Here is a 19127-nt window from a genome sequence, read left to right as displayed (position 1 = left end):
TGCAGCATTCTGCTAAACACCTGAAGCAGCTGGAGACTTGATTTCAAAAACAATTTGATTTACACCCTTGACATGCCGAGCTTGAACACCCACATTTAGCTCAGCAGCTACGGGGAAGTTTACAGCTAGAAAAAGCATCTGCATAACGTCTTTTCAAATCAGATCTCAGGGTTTCTGGAGACTTGGATCTCGCTGGACGAGATGTTTGAAGCCTTTTTCTTGTATTTAAGTCCAGTCTCCAGCTCCTTCAGTGGTTTGCTGCAACGCTGTTTTGCTGTGAAGCTCCAGAAATGTTTTGTGGACTACGAGACCTCACCTGACTTTATATCAGCATGTTGGTGAGGAGATGATGACTGAGTTTACATTTTATTTGGCGAACTGTTCCTTTAAGTACAACTCGTTACGTTCTGCCACTGATGATACAGAAAGACAGCTGACAAATTTCAGAAGTCATGTTTCTTTCCTCTCTGACTTTCACATGAAGGTTGAGGAGGAAAGGACTCATGGGAAATGTAGTGTACGTCGTTGTTACTTGACGGTTTTATCACTGAGGATTGTTTTGGAAAACGATCAAACGCTTTGTGCATTAGATAGAGAACATGTGCACACGTGTGTACGCATGCACGTGTGTTTGTTTGTTGGTGCCACGTCTTTGATTAAGGTTATGGTTTTTTGGCAGAATGAGAGCGAGCGGCAGCTGCAGGCAGGCAGGGAGGGAGGGAGGCAGGGAGAGAGGAAACCACAAAGTGTGTTTTGTCTAATCAAAACCTGCAATTACAGCCGTGATTAACCAACTAATCACTCAACACACTGTCTGTTTCTGTGTGTGTGTCTGTTTCTGTGTGTGTGTGTGTGTCTGTTTCTGTGTGTGTGTGTGTGTGTGTGTGTGTGTGTGTGTGTCTGCAGACGCATCGACTACAAACTGAAGAGGCAGGACAGCACCAAAACACTGCTAATCAAGAGTGAACAGCTGCTGAGGATCGAGGAGCACGACTTCGCTCTGAGACCAGGCTTTGGAGGTCAGACACACACACACACACACACACACACACACACACACACACATGTCTATCTTTCTATATTTGTGAGGACCCTTGTTGCCAAAACACATTCCTGAGCCCCTGACCTGCGTCACAGCTGATGTTACATACAAGTCATACTTGAGTAAAAGTAAATGCATCACGTTAAAATATGACTTCATTAAAAGTGAAAGTCGCCCGAAAGTCTCGAGCAGGGTTCGAGTTATAATCTGAGCCATGTGGAGGTCTCTAAAATAACTAGTCCCAACCAGCGTTAGAGTGGAAATACATAAAGAGGATAATCGTGAATACAACAGGTGAGAGAGAGACGTTGTTCAGGTTTGGTTTTACCCTCCGTCCTGAGTGATCCGATCATCGGTGGACAGCTTCAAGCCCGTCGATGTCACTTCCCTGCTCTAATTTCAAACATACTGTAGGCCTACACCTGCATCATTAGAACGAACGGATAAAATAAATAAATATCTTCATGTATAACGTTTGCCGAATGAACAAGAAGGCCCTAATAGTTATGGATCTGTTGTAGACAGTGTTTTGCAAAGTTTATACAGTTCCTTCTAACGCAACAAGTGTCAAAATTGAGCGTTTTCTTAAGGGAGTCTGGTGACCTTCTCCGCTTTCTTCTTTCTCCAAATCAGTCGCAGGTTTTTACAGCAATGCCACAACAAACTGACACTTTTTACAAGGAAATATCTTAATGTTTTGTACTACAAGAAGGCACAGATGAGTTATAGTTTGCGGTAGCTGTTTCCCCTCATGACCTGAGAGAAAGACGTTTTTAAATGTCAGTGTGTTCAGCTCTCAGTACTTCTGTAGCTTCACACTGAATCTCTTTGGTCTCTCGTCCTGTTTGTTCTTTCAAACACCTGCTGTGTTTTACTGTTTCACGTGTTCACTTTCAGCTGTTTCAGGAGTCGTGTTGAGTTACTGCTGCTGAAAACACAACGTTTCCTGTGGTGCTGCTTCATAATAAAAGCTTTTAAATGACTAAATAACGGGGGGGCTTTTATTGTGAAGAAGTCATAGGAAATGAAACGTGTTTGTAACTGAATTAGCGGAGCCACTTTGTTAGCGTACTGTACTGCGGAGATAGGAAAAGGGCGTCATTGTGTTAAAACACGCCTTCAAGCGCTGAGTCAAACCGAGTAGAACCGGGCCGGCAGATGAGCTCTTCAGAAACCTATGTGTGACATCACAGTGGCTCTGTCCAAAATTTATGTCAATGGTATGAATGTATGTAATACTCATGTGAGAATGTACATTTCTTATGTCGACTTTTAAAAAGTCCTTTGACGTACTGAATGTCCTCACGAGGCACAAAACTGAAATTGGGCCTCACAAAGACAGCAACAAGCCCTCACACACACACACACACACACACAAAGGCACACACACACACACACACACACACACACACACACACAAAGGCACACACACACACACACACACACACACACACACACACAAACACAAAGGCACACACACACACGCACACACACACACGCACACCTCATCTCGTCTCTGATCCCTGATGATTTAATCCACTCACTCACACATCGTCCAAAAGAGAAAATCAGACCTCGTCCCACGCTGATGATGCGTACGCAGCGGTTTGATGATGGGCACTGGGTCACCCAGACAACTGTAGTGTCAATCCCAAAATCGCCAACGCTGACCCAGATTACACCATTGTGTGGCAGCACGAGTGTGTGTGTGTGTGTGTGTGTGTGTGCATTTGAAATACAGTAGGACTCTGTGTGCTCACTCAAATGTGATTGTTTGTCCCTTTTGTGTGTTTTTGCAATATAATGAGTGCCTCTGTGTGTGTGTGTGTGTGTGTGTGTGTGTGTGTGTGTGTGAGAGAGAGAGAGTCGGGGGGATTCGTGTGTATTAATCTGGATTATATTCCAGGTCTGCAGCAGATGGAGGGGTGGGAAACAAAGTGACGTCTGCGATGGAGATCATCAGTATCAAACACACGACAATAGGAGCAGGCAGACATGCAAACACATGATGCTAAAAGGCGAATGTTTCTGTAATCTGCAAGTCATCGGCCTCGGTTCAGGCGGTCTTGACTACAACACTGACTCTATGAAACACAAGTCAAACCGTCTTTCTGGCCGCGGCTTTCACACCGATCAGCCTCAACATTAAAACCACTGACAGGTGACGTGGAAAACATTCAGCTTCTGACTTTCCCACAAACATCTGAACTTTCTCCTCCCTGCATCTTCAAAACAGGCTCGTTACTTTAGTTTGATGCATTTGAGCTGAATTATGGATTATTTTTATTTCCCAACATCACAAGACCGATGTCGACCTGTCAGAGCGCATCACGCACGGCAGACGCAGCGAGACGAGACAAAGACGTAAGAAGACAGAGAGGGAGGCTGAATGGGGAGAAAAGGCGTGTTAGTATCTGCAGAGAGTTTCTTATTTTCTCTCTTTGTTGCTGCTCGGACGCTTTACCAACCCAACATGTGGCTGTTTGACGTCCTGGGAATGAGACGCAACCATCAACTATCTTTGTGGTGCGTTCGGGAACAGCTGGGACAAATCCTCTTAATACATTTACCATTAAGTTTCAGTTCTGTCAGTTTAGATTAACGGTGCGGTGGTGAAATACGATCGGGCTCGTTTGAATGAAATATTTTATCTTTAGTCTGGATGAGTCTGAGGTGAACAGCAGAGATGCTCTGTTCACGTCAGTGCTCAGGAATGTGTCTGCTGCATTGTGCTGCAGCAAAAGTTGAACCTGGGCGACCACCCTGAGTTTCTCTTTGATGGAGCCTCCACAGCGGTCCGATTGAAGTCGGCCTACGTGAGATATGAAAGGGTTCTAGTCAAGAAACCAACACTGACGTTTACGTATAAACATTCGAACTGTGGTCTCCAGTTTGATCCTGACCTGAGAGGCTCTTACACTCATTATTTTCGTGGCCACAAAGACGGAGCATGTCACAAAAATGTAAACATCTTCTAAGTTTTTGAAGAAAGGACAATGCTGTCATCTCTCTGGTGGTGACAGTCTCTTCCTTTCATTCTTCTGTTGATGTCAAGACATGAAAATCCCCAAAAACTGGATCTCAAACTCTTTGTCATCGTGACTGCCTCTACTTTAGACTGGAAATCCTGGAAATACCTGGAAAACTCGTTTGTAACTTGAGTATTCAGACCTTTAACTGACTGGCGGTGTTGGGTAACGTTACTTTTAAAAGTAACTCATTACGGTACAAGATTACTGCCATTAAAAACGTATGTTACTGTGTTATCTAGTGAGAAAAGTAATGTGTTAGAAAACCTCTTTGCGACTCGTTATGTCGGTTATATTGTCCAGATGACTCTACCGTCATTTTGTAGCCTTCTTTATGGCCCAGAGTCGGTAACAGTGCAGCCTGATAATAAGTTTGACAGATGCAATATAACATTTACATCTTTATTCTTCTAACAATATGACAGTGAACTGGGCAGACAGCGTTAGCCACAGCTGTTTTAATGACAACAATAAAACGAGCACAAACGACACAACTTGCCTTTCACTGTGATGTTGTTCTCGTCCTTTTTGCCCCAAAATTCAAAATAATGGGAATATTTCCACACAGTTAACGCCGTCCTCTCTGCCGTCTCGCTGCGTTGAATTAGCTCGCTACGCGTGCGCACTGACTAAACTGTGGGTAAACCTTCAGCAGCCGACGGGAACAGAAACAGAGACGACGCTTCAGGGATTTTATTTGATTTATGTGGCGACAAAAGGAAAAGACAGCGATTACTAAATAACTAAATAACGGATGACTTGAGTTGCAGAACTAACACGTGATGTTACTCGTCAAAACAAAGTAGTAATCTGACTACTCTAGCGGATTATTCTGTAACAAGTAACCTCAACACTGCTGACCGTACAAATACTACTGTTCACTAAAGTCTAATTAACATGAATGTCCCGTTTGATTATGATGATTATCATAAAGTACCTCAAACGTGTACTTCAGTACATGTGCAGTACTTGTTGCCATCACGTGTCCCTCTGTGTCTTCGGTCTATATGGTTGGTTGGCGTCCTGCATGTCTTTGTGGTCCTGCCTGTCATTCAGGGTGGGGACAACAAAAGCACCACTGTCTGCCCCACGGCCCGGCTGCGGCATTTCCACCGACTGTAATTTTACACTGAGGAAATTTCTCAGCGTTTTCTGCCTCATGATAAGCCTATAGCTGCTGTGTGTGTGTGTGTGTGTGTGTGTGTGTGTGTGTCAGAGAGAGTGAGATCCGAGAAGCTGAAGCATCAAAACCTCATCGGTCCTCTCGAGGGACCCGAGTCCTAAAATACACCATGTGACATTTCTTGCTATTTCGTGCACGTGTGAAAGACTTGCAGCGTTTCTACATCGAGGTCGGCCTCTAAAGGACGTCTATAAACTAAAATGAATCCCTATAAACTTTACATCGGTCCACCTCGGTCTGTAGACGTTATAGTTAGACAGCACGATGCCAAATGTTTGTTAAGGATTAACTAGCGGGGCCTGTGTGCTGCTGCTCTTCGCGGCGTGACCTCGTCTGGCTTCAGTTTCAGGCACCAAACCTCAGATCTGATTGGCTGATTCATTCCTGACGCTGCTGTTGATGAGTTTGTTGTTAAGGAAAATATACTTCACTGTAGTTCGACACCTTTTGACCGCAGTGGTGATTAAATCCATTATAGAGCTGGTTGTGGTTTGAAGAAAGAAAAGTTAAAGAGGCAATTTAGTATTTCATGAGAGACGGATGGTAGCAGAGGTGGAGATATGCTGACTTTTAGTCTGGATCCTACATTTCCCAGGATGCAACTTGATAGTGTTTATCTTTAAAGGAACTGTTCATGCAAAATAAGTCATTATCTCCTTTCTCCATGCTGATATAAAGTCAGGTGAAGCTTTGTCGTCCACAAAACATTTCTGGAGCATCTCAGGGTTTGGATTGTGCCGGACGAGCTGCAAGAAGCTCCAGAAATGTTTTGTGGACGACGAAGCTTCACCTGACTTTCCATCAGCATGGAGGGAGGAGATGATGACCTGATTTACATTCCTGGTAAAGGTTTAAAGGTCCGGTGTGTAGGATTTAGTGGCAGAGATGGAATATAAAGTTCATAATTTTGTTTTTTCATTCGGGTTTAATCAACTGAACAGGGCTGCACATAAGGTGTGAGAGGGCAGCCAGCACGGATCAGGTTCAGCCTAAATATGGCAACGATTATCACATTTTGTGAAGTAAAAGCACGATTTTTAACCTTAGTAGTTGGTTGAGGTGGCGCTCATTTTATTTTATTTTATTACCGTTTGTTTGTTGGTTTGTCAGCAGGATTACATAAAAACTACTGAACAGATTTCCACAAAACGTGGATGGACGATGAGTCTCGGCCCAGAATGGATCCTATTAACGTTTGGTCAGATCCTGATAAAGGGACTGATCCGGGAATTTTGTCTCGCTTTCTTTAACTTAATGAAGTACTCAATTTTTTTACATTTTTGTTGATTTCTCAGGGAATGATTTGTGGATCTTGATGAAAAAAGTCAGGCATATTTAGGTGGCTGCTGGCTCCTACGGTAGATAAAACACCACCACCACATAAAGCTGCTGCAAACATCCTGAGTCCGCCACTGTGTTTTTACATTAAAAATGACTTGAAAGATGATAAAAATGAATACATTTTCTATCAAATGACTAATTGGTTGTTCATGTAATTGTTTTAGCTATACCTCGTATGTTTTATACGTAGAGATCTTAGTCTGTGAAGCACTTCAGATGTCAGATGAACGGTGAAGTTGTGAAAAAGTGCTGCCAGATGATTTTCAGCCTGAAACAAACAAAACACATCCTGACATCTCAAAGAGCAAAAACAAACATTTCCTCAGCGTTCAGCCGTGATGTAAAGCACACGTTATTTGCAGTAAGCTCTTTAACATAGAAAACCACCGCTGTGGTTCTGTAAAGGTTCAGTAAATAAAGGCTGTGTGTATTTCAGTCTGCTGTGAGCTTTAATTACAACACAGTGTGTCAGTCAGTGTTACGCATGGCCGGGTTGAGTCGGTAAAGATTGTGTAGGAGTCTAACGCTCTCAAAAAGCTGCCCAGAGAATCACCTCTTAATCCCCCCGCCACCTTTCACCTCTCCCCTTCCTGTGATCGCTGCCTGAATCTAAACACAGAGCTGGCGACCGAGGGAGAAACACCCTGAGACCTCAAAGCTGCATTATGCTGCTTATGAATTGATCCATCTGCAGCGTTGTGTTCAGGGATTAAAAGACAGAGCGCACAGACATTTCGGGACAAAATAACATGACCTTAAAGCATGATTTTGATGTGTTATTAGAGCAAATCTGCCGCGGCTCACTCACTCAGATGTTGTCGATTTACTCAAATACAAAGTCCAAATCTGGATTGAGCAACCAGCAGGACAACGGGAAGGCAAACAATTAACTTTTCGGGCCAAACACAGAAAAGATATCCTTGTTTTGGAGGCCAGATCATCCAGAGTTGACCTGCACAGACAGAAGAGATGGCAGCTTCGTGTCTTACATCATTAATCATGCTGTCTCATGCCGCAGAAAGAATGTGACCACCTGAGGCTGTTTACTGATTGACTCTGCTCGTGAAACAGGCAGAGCAGGAACAAACCGACCGGCTTTTTCCTCCAGTTTCCTGGTTCGTAGCAGAACTAATTGAGTAGAGGCCCATCTGTGACAGAGACGAGCATCTGTATTCACTCAGTGTGTTTTTCCAGAACATTTTAGGCTCCCTGTGCAGATAAATGCAAGAAATCCATGACAGTAACTTAGTCATCAATGTGTTTACATCAGCTGATTAGAAAAAACAGCTGAAACCACAGCAGGGTTCAGCCCAGGATGCAGCAGCCATCGTTGTGTTGAGTTTGAGTTCGTATTTTTGTTTTTGTTCTGGCAGCACATCATATACCTCATCTTTACAGAGACCTGTCTCCACCTCATCTTTACAGAGACCTGTCTCCACTTCATCTTTACAGAGACCTGTCTCCACCTCATCTTTACAGAGACCTGTCTCCACTATGTCTTTACAGAGACCTGTCTCCACCACGTCTTTACAGAGACCTGTCCCCACCTCGTCTTTACAGACACCTGTCTCCACCACATCTTTACAGAGACCTGTCTCCACTATGTCTTTACAGAGACCTGTCTCCACCACGTCTTTACAGAGACATGTCCCCACCTCGTCTTTACAGAGACCTGTCTCCACCTCATCTTTACAGAGACCTGTCTCCACTGTCTTTACAGAGACCTGTCTCCACCTCATCTTTACAGAGACCTGTCTCCACCTCATCTTTACAGAGACCTGTCTCCACCTCATCTTTACAGAGACCTGTCTCCACCTCATCTTTACAGAGACCTGTTTCCCCCTTATCTTTACAGAGACCTGTCTCCACCAGGTCTTTACAGAGACCTGTCTCCACCAGGTCTTTACAGAGACCTGTCTCCACCAGGTCTTTACAGAGACCTGTCTCCACCACGACTTTACAGAGACCTGTCTCCATCATGTCTTTACAGAGACCTGTCTCCACCTTGTCTTTACAGAGACCTGTCTCCAACACATCTTTACACAGACTTGTCTCCAACACATCTTTACACAGACCTGCCTCCATCACATCTTTACACAGACCTGTCTCCACCACAACATCTTGGATCAAGCTGTTGCACTCGACAGGCGGACTGTGTTCTGAGCCGACAGAGGAGCAGCTGGATGAGAGTTGGACTCTGTGTTTATAACATCGATGCTCGGTGCTCATAAACACTCAAAGTTGATGGACAGAGTTTCCCAGATGTCGAACTTTTAGGATTGTTTTGTTAAAACAGGATGTAAAGGTGTTAATGAGTCTCACTTCGGAAATCTGTCCAAACACAAAACGGCTGTGGGTTGATGTTGAATCATCGTACGACCTCCTTTCGCACGTGTCTCTCCATAAAACCTCCTGCTTTAAACACAATCTGACTGGGTGTGACATGGGAAAAGGAAAGAGAGAGAGAGAGAGAGACTGACCTTCTGTTTCAGGTTTTTCCCACAAACAGCACTCGTTGTCTGGGTTACTCTAAATGTTGAGTCTGCACCGCTGGTGGCTTTTACGAGTCACGGCGGGACAAAGCCGGCCTGCGGCGGGAGCTTTACGGTCCTGGCTGTCAGATGAACTTCATTAAATAAAGTGTTTATTGAGCTGCCGGCCTCCGAACATTCAAGCAGAATTAACACACTTTACATCCAAAAAGCACACAGACACTTTGGAGTGCATCTTTTTTTTTTCTTGTTGACCCTGAGAGTGAAAAGAGGAATGTAACCCGGTAAACCACGTCCAGACGGAGGTCACAGACAAACCCAAACTCGTGTGTGTGTGAGACTGTGTGTTTATGTATGGTCTACTAAACCAGCAGACATGGTTTTAGTGATTTGCAAAAAGCATTTTCATTTTCTTGGTCTCGATCAGTGACCGCTAAGATGCCAATGATTACACAAAACCCAGAACAAAATGAAAGTACAAGACTACAGGCAAAACTTCACACGTGTAGGTTAAACCTGGGTTATGTTTCTGTTAAAAGGTATTTTTAAACACACAATATGCCACTCGGGGTCTGTCAGGCAAAACATATTTGCCGAGTGTTGTGTGAGGGTGCAGATCCAGACCTTCTGGAGGAATAAACACCTGGAGTCTCATCAGATTCTGCTCTGATCCGAGTAACACAACACTCACTCAGTTCTGCTTTTTAGCCACGCTAGCGGCCTGGCGGTTGTTTGGTCCACCGCTGTTGTCCAGACTGAAACATCTCAACAACAACGAGATGATTTGCCATTAAATTTAGTTCAGATATTCATAGTTCCCAGAGGATGAATCCCAGACTTTTTTCGTGAGATAAAACAATTGTGGTTTTTAGTAAAAATGTCTCAACAACTGCTGGATGGATCGACAGGACTGTATTAACTTTACATCTACGGCCGTCCTCTGGTCAAAACGTGACAAATTCTTTGGTTGATGACTGAATTCCTGAAAATGATATTCCCATCAGCCCCAGCTGCACTTTGCGTTTAATGCTAAAAAGCAAGTGCTAACATGCTAAACTAAAATAATGTAGTAAAAAAAATGCTTATCCTCAGCATGTTCGCATTGTCATTGTGAATATATTCACCGAGGATGTGGTTGGCGAGCTAAAGTTAGCATTGAGCTCAAAGCTGTGCAGCCCCACAGAGCCACTGCTCTTGCTCCAGCTGTGGGATATTGCAGAAATCAGACCACTTAATCCACCCAGTAGTTGTTCATTCAGTCAATGCCTTGCTCAACTTCCTCTTTCACTCCAACTGGTCCAGAACTCTGCAGCGGGCCTCTAACAAACCCAAACATAGATCACATGTTCCTGCAGTTTCAGCTCCCTGTCACTTCTAGGAACGAATTTAAGAGATTACTTTTGGTGTAAAACTTATTGCATGGGCAGGCTTCTCTACATTTAAAGTGATTGTTGACCTCTGACTTCTGTGCGCAGCCTCACAGTAGCCTTACAGACAGACATGTATATGAGTTTAAGATAACAGGAAAATCACTGCTGATGCTCGTGGTCGAGCCAGGAATGAGCTCTTTAGTCAGCAGGCCGCAGAAATGGATGAATCCTAAAATGACCCGAGTGAGCTGACCACTAAACATCATCACAGTCGGTTTCAGGGTGGATCAAAAACCCTTCCCAAAGTTTGCCTGTCATGATTGCAAACAGAGACTGAGTAGCTGCGATCGGAGATTGTTTTTTTGCGGGGGGGATTTGTGCTGTTTTAGCTATTTCTGCTCTGTTTGTGTGCACAAATCAGGTTGTTCAGGCGGTTAAACAAGCGTAATCTGCTAATGAGGCGGATGGAGCCGGGGAGTGTGGAGGACAGATGTTGATGGCTGCGGTGAGCTGGAAGCGAGGACAAACGATGTTGTTACCAGTGTTTGACCAAAATGAGGTTTGAGGGCCGATACAGATGATGTGACTGAGACAGATGTGATTCAGGCTACTGAAACTCCGGTTGAGTAATTTCGGAACAAATCATTGCAAATTTGCGTACATTTTTGGTGTTTTCTCCAAAGTGTTACTCATGTTTGGGTGAGGAAAAGCCTCTGAAACAGGATGTTTACCCTCATGGGGCACGAACACTCAACCTAAGGTTTAAGTGCAGGTTTTCCGAGTAAAATCGCATAATTTCCTTTAACATATCAGCACCGGTTACAGCTTACAAACTGATATCCCCCCATCAGGCATTTTTCCAACTTTTTCACCAAAAATTCTTCACTAAAAATGTATAAAATGTATTGTTACATGATACTAAACACATGCTGCAATTGCAAATGGATATTTTTTGCAGCAGACCGGTGGAAATGCGAGGAGAGAGAATGTTTTCCTGAAGGCTGTTCTGATGATATTTCTAGCAGAAACTTGATTTATGACTTTAAAGCTAATGATGTTCTTATCTTGGCTTCAGGCGCAGCCATCCCTGTTGGCATCGATGTGCAGGTGGAGAGCATCGACAGCATCTCAGAGGTCAACATGGTGAGGATCATATAACTCAAAGCCGTAGTCATGAACTTGACAGGACAGAGGAAACTCTCCAGGAGAAACAGAGTTAAAGTTTTTGCTTCTGAGATAATTAATTTTACACAGCTCTGATGGAGCTCGGGATTTATCAGGAGGACGACTTCACTCCAAATGTTTTTTTGTGTGTGACCCTTTGGTTGATTAGCAGAAAACATGACATCAGAAATAGATCCTGACTGTGCGTAAATGCACCTTGTGCCCAGATTATCTGCCGTTTAACTCACGATACACGAGAAGCTATAACCGCTCTGTTACTTCTTTAAAACATTTGGTAAAACACGCAGATGTCAGAATCTTTTAGGAGATTTTATCTGCTGTTACAAAAAGCTGGAACATCAGAGAGTTTCAAAAAAACTGCTCTGACATCACTTCCTGTCTGGTTTGTGACCCCTCGATGGTCTCTGCTTTCAACTCAAGCAGCCACTTACTTACGAGCGCTTTATCGAGTTCCTGCAGCCAAGAGAGATGAATGGTGGAGAGGATGGTGCACATTGTCACCTTGTCCTCAGGCTGCTGCAGACAAATGTCCATTTCTTTCTTTACTGGCACTGATTTCTGAGGCTTTACAGCTTCAATACCCCCAAAATAAAACTAAAGGACATAAAAAACCCAGACTTTGACATCAAATGATTATCATTCCTTCCCATTTTGCATTGTTTGCAGGTATCTGTAGTTATACCAGGACAGTGTGTGTTTATGAAAAGCTTGAAAACCTCAGATTAAGTGCTGTGAAAAATGTGTCTTTGTTCAAGCTCATTTTTTGGCATTATTTCATACAAATCCATGTTTTGAAGGGCAATAAAACATGAGAACAAACAAAGCCGAAAGAGAGAGGCAGGGAAATAAAGAGAAAGATGAACAGTCAAAACAAAATAAGAGTCATGATTAAGACATTGATAAACAACTGTTGTGTGATTATTTATGAATTGTCTTTGTTTTTGCGCGTGCAGGACTTCACCATGACTCTGTACCTGCGTCACTACTGGAAAGACGAGCGGTTGGCGTTTCCGTCTCGAAACAACCTGAGCAGGACGTTTGACTCGAGGCTCGTGAAGAAGATTTGGGTTCCTGACGTCTTCTTCGTCCACTCCAAGCGCTCCTTCATCCACGACACCACCATGGAGAACATCATGCTGCGGGTTTACCCCGACGGAAACATCCTCTACAGCGTCAGGTACGAGACAGGGACGGGGTGGAGACGGAGGAAGATAAGTTGCGGAGGTAAAATGGAGGTTGTGGCCTTGAAGATGCTCCTGAGGACATCTGGTAAAGCCGTCTCGTAAAAAAGACGTGGCTGCCAGACTTGAGCTGAATATCACCTGTTTGTTAGCGGGGCCGGTGTCAGCTCGGCCAGGTCGTCTGAAACGAGGAAACCAGAGAGAATAAAAAGACGGTCACATACCGGTTTCCTTGACAACAGCAGGAGAGGTCTATCCAGGACACGATGAATAACTTCACTTTGTTTTTGTGTGTTTCAGGGTCACTGTGACGGCTCTCTGCTCGATGGACTTCAGCAGCTTCCCTCTGGACACACAGAACTGCTCGCTGGAGCTGGAGAGCTGTGAGACACACACACATATAAATATAAATATATATACACTTGATTTATTTTTTAAACCGCAGATCTTGGCATTTATGTGGACGCCACTTGATATGTTCACCCCCTCATGGCGATAGCACAGTGGCCTCCACACCTGGACAACACACTGCAAAAACTGCCTGAGAGTAACCGAGGTACAGGACAAAGACCTCACGGTGTCGACATCACTTCCAAATTCCCCATATCTCAATCTGATCGAGCATCTGCCGGAACAAGTCCGAACAAGGCCGCACCGCTGATCTGACCCCTCGAGGCATGGACCTCTGGGTGTGTCCTGTGGTGTTTGGCACCAGGGTATTGGTTGCAGAGTCTCTGAGTCCTGTTGTTTGGGAGGTGGGGCCTCCATGGACTGGACTTGTTCCGGCACATCCCACAGAAGCTTCATCGGATTGGGATCTTTTAATTTGCAGGCCAGGAACCAAGCCTTGATCTCTGTGTTACGCTCCTCAGGCCTTTCCGGAGCAGGTTTGTGGAGCGCTGGTGCCATGACGGGGTGAACTTTGTCTGCAGCGGTGTTTGGACGGGTCGTGTGTGTCATGATGTTGTAATGAGATAATCAAAGTGAATCACTTCACCTGTCCGTCCTTTCAATGCTGTGGCTGATCGATGTATATAAACTCTTCCCCCCGTGTTCACATGCAGCAACAAAAACAAGTAAAAACTCAGATGACTGTGACTAAATCCAACCGACATCTGTCTTTTCTCTCATCTCATCTTTCCTCCGTTTTCCACGACACTGAACACCTCTCTCCTCTCCGTCTCTCTCCTCACAGATGCGTATAATGAGAACGACCTGATGCTTTACTGGAAGAATGGGAACGACTCTCTGAGGACAGACGAGATCGTCTTGTCTCAGTTTTTCATTGAGCATTTCCACGCCTCCAGTGGCCTGGCTTTCTACAGCAGCACCGGTCTGTGTGTGTGTGTGTGTGTGTGTGTCTTTATAACCTAAATTCTCTGTGAATGGGCTGAGGTTTCTGTTTTCAAAAAGATGCATTAAGTGGTTTACTACTGAAAAACTCATTTTAAAAAAGTTGCATCACATTTGTTTGAACTCGGTGGTCAACACCACTGTCTATAAACATTTGTCTACTTTTGATCTGGGTCCAGTGAATGAATTGCAAAATATCTTCATGTAGAACATTTGCCGAATTAACAAGGAGGCCCAAATTATTAAGAATTTGTCATCAACAGTGTTTCACACAGTTCACAAAGTTTCTCCTAACCCGACAACTCATAAAATGTAGCGATTTTTAAAGGGAGTCTGGTGACTTTCTCCAGACACTTTACAGAAGTAGCCTGTATTGGTTACTGTTTCCTGTACTTGTAAATTTGAGCCTATATTTCAGCCTATATCTGTCCATAAATTGTCTTCTTTCATAAATGTAGTGTAAATCAGCTGAAATGATGTGTTCAAACAGCTGCTGAATATTGGCAGGTTAGATGCTTTCACAAACTGACACTTTTTACAAGGAAACAAACAACTTCACGTTTAGCATTGAATGCCGAATTTACAAGAAGGCACCAATGTATTTAATTTTTTGTCGTAGCAAAATTTCACAACATTTTTTAAGTGTCTCCTCACACAACAAGTCTTAAAACATGTGATTCGTTAAGGGAGTCTGGGGATGTTGCAGTGTGTGGCTGCTCTGTGGGCTTAATTGAATGCATAATGTGCTGCACATCTAACGTCTAGTTGTTTTTTTATAAGTGAGTTGCATTTTCATACTTTTATATTTGCACGTGTATGTGTTCAGCCTACATCTGTCTTGGGTATCAGCAGAAGATTGACATGTTGAGAATTCTCCTCTCCTGTCTGACATCAGCGTCTCCCCCGTCTCTCCTCGTCAGGCTGGTACAACCGTCTCTTCATTAACTTCATCCTGCGGAGGCACATCTTCTTCTTCATGCTGCAGACGTACTTTCCCACCATGCTGATGGTCGTCCTGTCCTGGGTTTCCTTCTGGATCGACAGGAGGGCCGTTCCTGCACGAGTCTCTTTGGGTAACACGATACATTAATTACATTAATTGATTAACTTGAACCAAAAACCAAAGTGTTTACCCTTAAAAAGTTAGGATTTACTTTGTGGGGACCAGCTTTTTGTCCACATCGTGTGACTGTATGAACTTATTTTTTGTTTTTGGGATGGACAGCAGGTGCAAATATTATGTTATTATAAAAGAGTCTGTAATAGGTTTTATTTAACACAAAAAAACACTTAAATTCAACATTTTTTACTTCATGACACGTTTTTATCCTCTGCATCAAAATAAATCTAGCTCTTGATCAAAATAAACAAAATAACAGAACATAAGCTTAAGAAACCTTGAACTTTGATCTTTGTTTGACGTGAGGTTGAGATATTTATCTGTATTTTCTAAAGACACTTGGATGATATTTACTCAGCCTTTAAGTTGTCTTCACAAACCTTCACATAGTATTTGAAGTGGATTGTAGGTTGTGTTCAGTCTGAAAACAGACGAGCTGTGAGGTAAAAGCTCCTCTTCTCGTCCTCCCGCAGGTATAACCACAGTGCTCACAATGTCCACCATCATCACAGGAGTGTCCTCCTCCATGCCTCAGGTAACAGCTCTGTGTGTGTGGGTCAAACAGGCCTTCAGGTACAGAAAGGCTCCTCACAGGTCTCATTAGGGCCCTTCATGTTTTGTATTTGATGCCGAATTTACATAAAGGCATCATTAATTTTAAATTTTTCATAGCAACATTTCACAAAGTGTGTAAAGTTCCTCCTTATGCAAAAAATCGTAAAATTACATGATTTGTTAAGGGAGTCTGGTGATGTTACTGGTCCCGTGTGGCTGCTGAGGCCTTAATTGAATGGATAATGCACTGCACATCTAACCTCCATTTGCCTCCAGTTACTCCATCAGTTGTGTAAAATGTCTCCATGTTTGACTTTGTGGACGTGTGTGTTTGTTGTCCAGGTATCGTATGTGAAGGCGGTGGACATCTACCTGTGGACCAGCTTCCTGTTCGTCTTCCTGTCTGTGATCGAGTACGCAGCTGTGAACTACTGCACCACTCTGGAGGAGATGAGGAAGATGAAGAAGGGGAAGGTCAGCACAGGATTATTGCACCAAACATCAACAGGGACAGGGAGTCAGGGCAGCCATATTTTACTGAATGTCTCCCTCTAGTGGCCAAACAGAGACATTACAAGTAACTAAGTACATCTACTCAAGTAAAAATGTGAAGTACTTGTACTTTATACTTGCATCTTGGAGGAAAATGTTGTACTTTTTACTACATTTATCTGACTGATTTAGTTACTAGTGATTTTAAAAATTAAGATTTTAAGTACAAAACATATGAAGAACTTTTAAAATATGCTGTAATTTTAAAATATTATCATACAACAATATATAACATTTGAGCTTAAACAACTGGTCGATTAATCAGTTATATGCTTAGTTAATAAAAAAAATGTCAGCTACTGTTTTGATAACAGATCATTTGATCCATATCGTTAATACATATATTAAAAAAATAAATTGCTGCTGTAGCTTTAAACACCAAATATCAAAATTTCCCAACAAATCGTACAGACACCCACAGATACCCACAGACACCCACAGACACCCACAGACACCCACAGACACCTACAGACACCTACAGACACCCACAGACACCCACAGACACCTACAGATACCCACAGACACCTACAGACACCCAGAGACACCCACAGACACCTACAGACACCCACAGACACCCACAGACACCTACAGACACCCACAGACACCCACAGACACCTACAGACACCCACAGACACCCACAGACACCTACAGACACCCACAGACACCCACAGACACCTACAGACACCCACAGACACCCACAGACACCCACAGACACCCACAGACACCCACAGACGCCCACAGACACCTACAGACACCCACAGACACCCACAGACACCTACAGACGCCTACAGACAGTTCTGTGCGTCTGACTGCTCTCTGTGCCGTTTCAGATCCCTTCCACCTTCAACGCCAGCCAGGCGATGGCCTTCGACGGCTGTTTCCATGACAACGACATTGAGCTGACTCCGTTCTCCCGCATTGCGCCCACTCTGACCTCCGACCCCCTCACCACGCCGACCCAGACCCCAGAAATCCGGCCCACAGAGGGGACTCGCCTCCGCCGGCAGCGGTCTGTGCGGGAGAACGTGGACCTGCTGGTCAGCAACAGCTACATGATCGACTCGTACTCCCGTCTCGCCTTCCCGCTCTCCTACCTGCTCTTCAACACCATCTACTGGAGCCTGTACTCCTGATCCAGCACTGTGGACTCCTCACGGTGGACCTGAACAGGACTCAGTCAGAGAGCAAGCTGGAGGATCCCTCCACGGACACTTGATCACAGGAGCCCCTTCAGCGCCGGCTTCATCATTAATCATCTCCTCCACAACAGAGATAAAAGCACTCGAGCTCCTCAGAGTAGGAACTCCTAATTGTGAAGTCTCGCCATGACTTTTGTCTCACAGGAGTGGGATGAATCCTGAGACTTGGATAATGACTCTGCTTTCTGTGCGTCAGAAGAACTTTATATCGTAATGACACATTTGTCTGTTTCCTTAGCTACAGGGAAATATCCTATTAGGATCAAACTTGTGTGATAATGTTCTTCTTACTTCCCCTTTTTGATGAATAACCAACCACCTGCTGTACGTGGAATTTAATTTCTTTTCTCATTAAATTTTTATCTTGTTCATGAGGATGGAAAAGTGAATTTGTGTTCTGCAGGGTTTTATTGTAGCTGTTTTGTGTGTGATTTTTGGGGTTGATAGCGACCTGCAGGTGGCTCTTTTAAAAGCTAGTAACTTTGTATATTTATATGTTAATAGATATATTTTATATTCTAAAAGTTGAAGAGCAAAATAAGAAATAAATGAAGTTTTCACTTTATGTTGGGATGCAAAATTCACACCATTAACTGAATAAAAAGGATATTATAAGAAAATCCAAATTAATGATTAATTGTCAGATTATAAAGGGTGTTTACAGTTAAAAATTTACACAATGCTAACACACAATGGACATTTTAAGAGCTAAGTATCATATTTTCACCCTCATGTTAATATCTGACTACTTTCAGGACAAATAATTATTTTAATAAAAGCTCTTCATTATGGGAAATATAATTTCATAGAAAATATAACTGAACAATCAGCTACAAAAATATATATATATATGGAAAAAAATGGAAATATGTCATTAATTAAAAAAAAAAAACTTTTTACGAGGACTAAATTTACCCAAATCATTAATTAACGAAGAAATATATAATTGGCTCAGCAGATAAATGACTATGCTATTAAATGCACCAAAAACAAATATATCTGAGTTTGTCTTATCACCTCATTAATTATGTAAATATTAAAATTCTGAGTTTGAATTTCTTCTCCAAAACTACTTATTGCTTCTTTCAGCAGAAATATCAATTGATGTCACGTTTTATATTTTAATTAATGACTACATTTATTTTCAATTGTATTCCTGGTTCATTTAAGAGCACATTAATTAATTTATTGTGCTATATATTTTTATTTATTTATTTATGATTTTGGCAGTTTCAGTCCTCCAGACTTTTATTTTGTAGGGCGGTGACCTAGGATGCATTCGCGGACCTCCGTATTTCTATAATCCTGTGCTACAGCACGAATTAAAATACTTTAATTGGCTGGTTTTATGGGGACTTTGAAATGAAAAAGACATGGTGGGTATTAAACGAGCTGATTAAATATATATCTTTTGTCTTATTATGTTTCCATTAAATACTAACCCAAAAAGATCATAAAGTAGTAGATTAAGTATTATTGAACAGTTGATTGAGTCAATAAATCATGGAAAATCGTACTAATTTAA

At 43.0% G+C, this 19127-nt stretch overlaps 1 protein-coding gene across 1 annotated transcript; it reads left to right on the top strand.

Annotated features, from left to right (window-relative positions):
* Nucleotides 1-931: 931 nt before the first annotated feature.
* LOC141014598 (gamma-aminobutyric acid receptor subunit rho-3) lies at nucleotides 932-17798 on the top strand. Its single transcript, XM_073488457.1, has 9 exons — nucleotides 932-1019; nucleotides 11533-11600; nucleotides 12596-12819; nucleotides 13124-13206; nucleotides 14019-14156; nucleotides 15097-15249; nucleotides 15770-15831; nucleotides 16194-16325; nucleotides 17234-17798. Exons 2-9 carry the CDS (start codon nucleotides 11598-11600, stop codon nucleotides 17534-17536), a joined length of 1098 nt encoding a protein of 365 aa, XP_073344558.1. The 5' UTR covers nucleotides 932-1019; nucleotides 11533-11597; the 3' UTR covers nucleotides 17537-17798.
* Nucleotides 17799-19127: the final 1329 nt, after the last annotated feature.

The sequence above is a fragment of the Pagrus major genome, chromosome 19, assembly GCF_040436345.1.
Source record: "Pagrus major chromosome 19, Pma_NU_1.0".
Classification (NCBI taxonomy): Eukaryota; Metazoa; Chordata; class Actinopteri; order Spariformes; family Sparidae; genus Pagrus; species Pagrus major.
The sequence above is the reverse complement of the archived record's forward strand: the minus strand, read 5'-3'. Positions and strand labels throughout refer to the sequence as shown.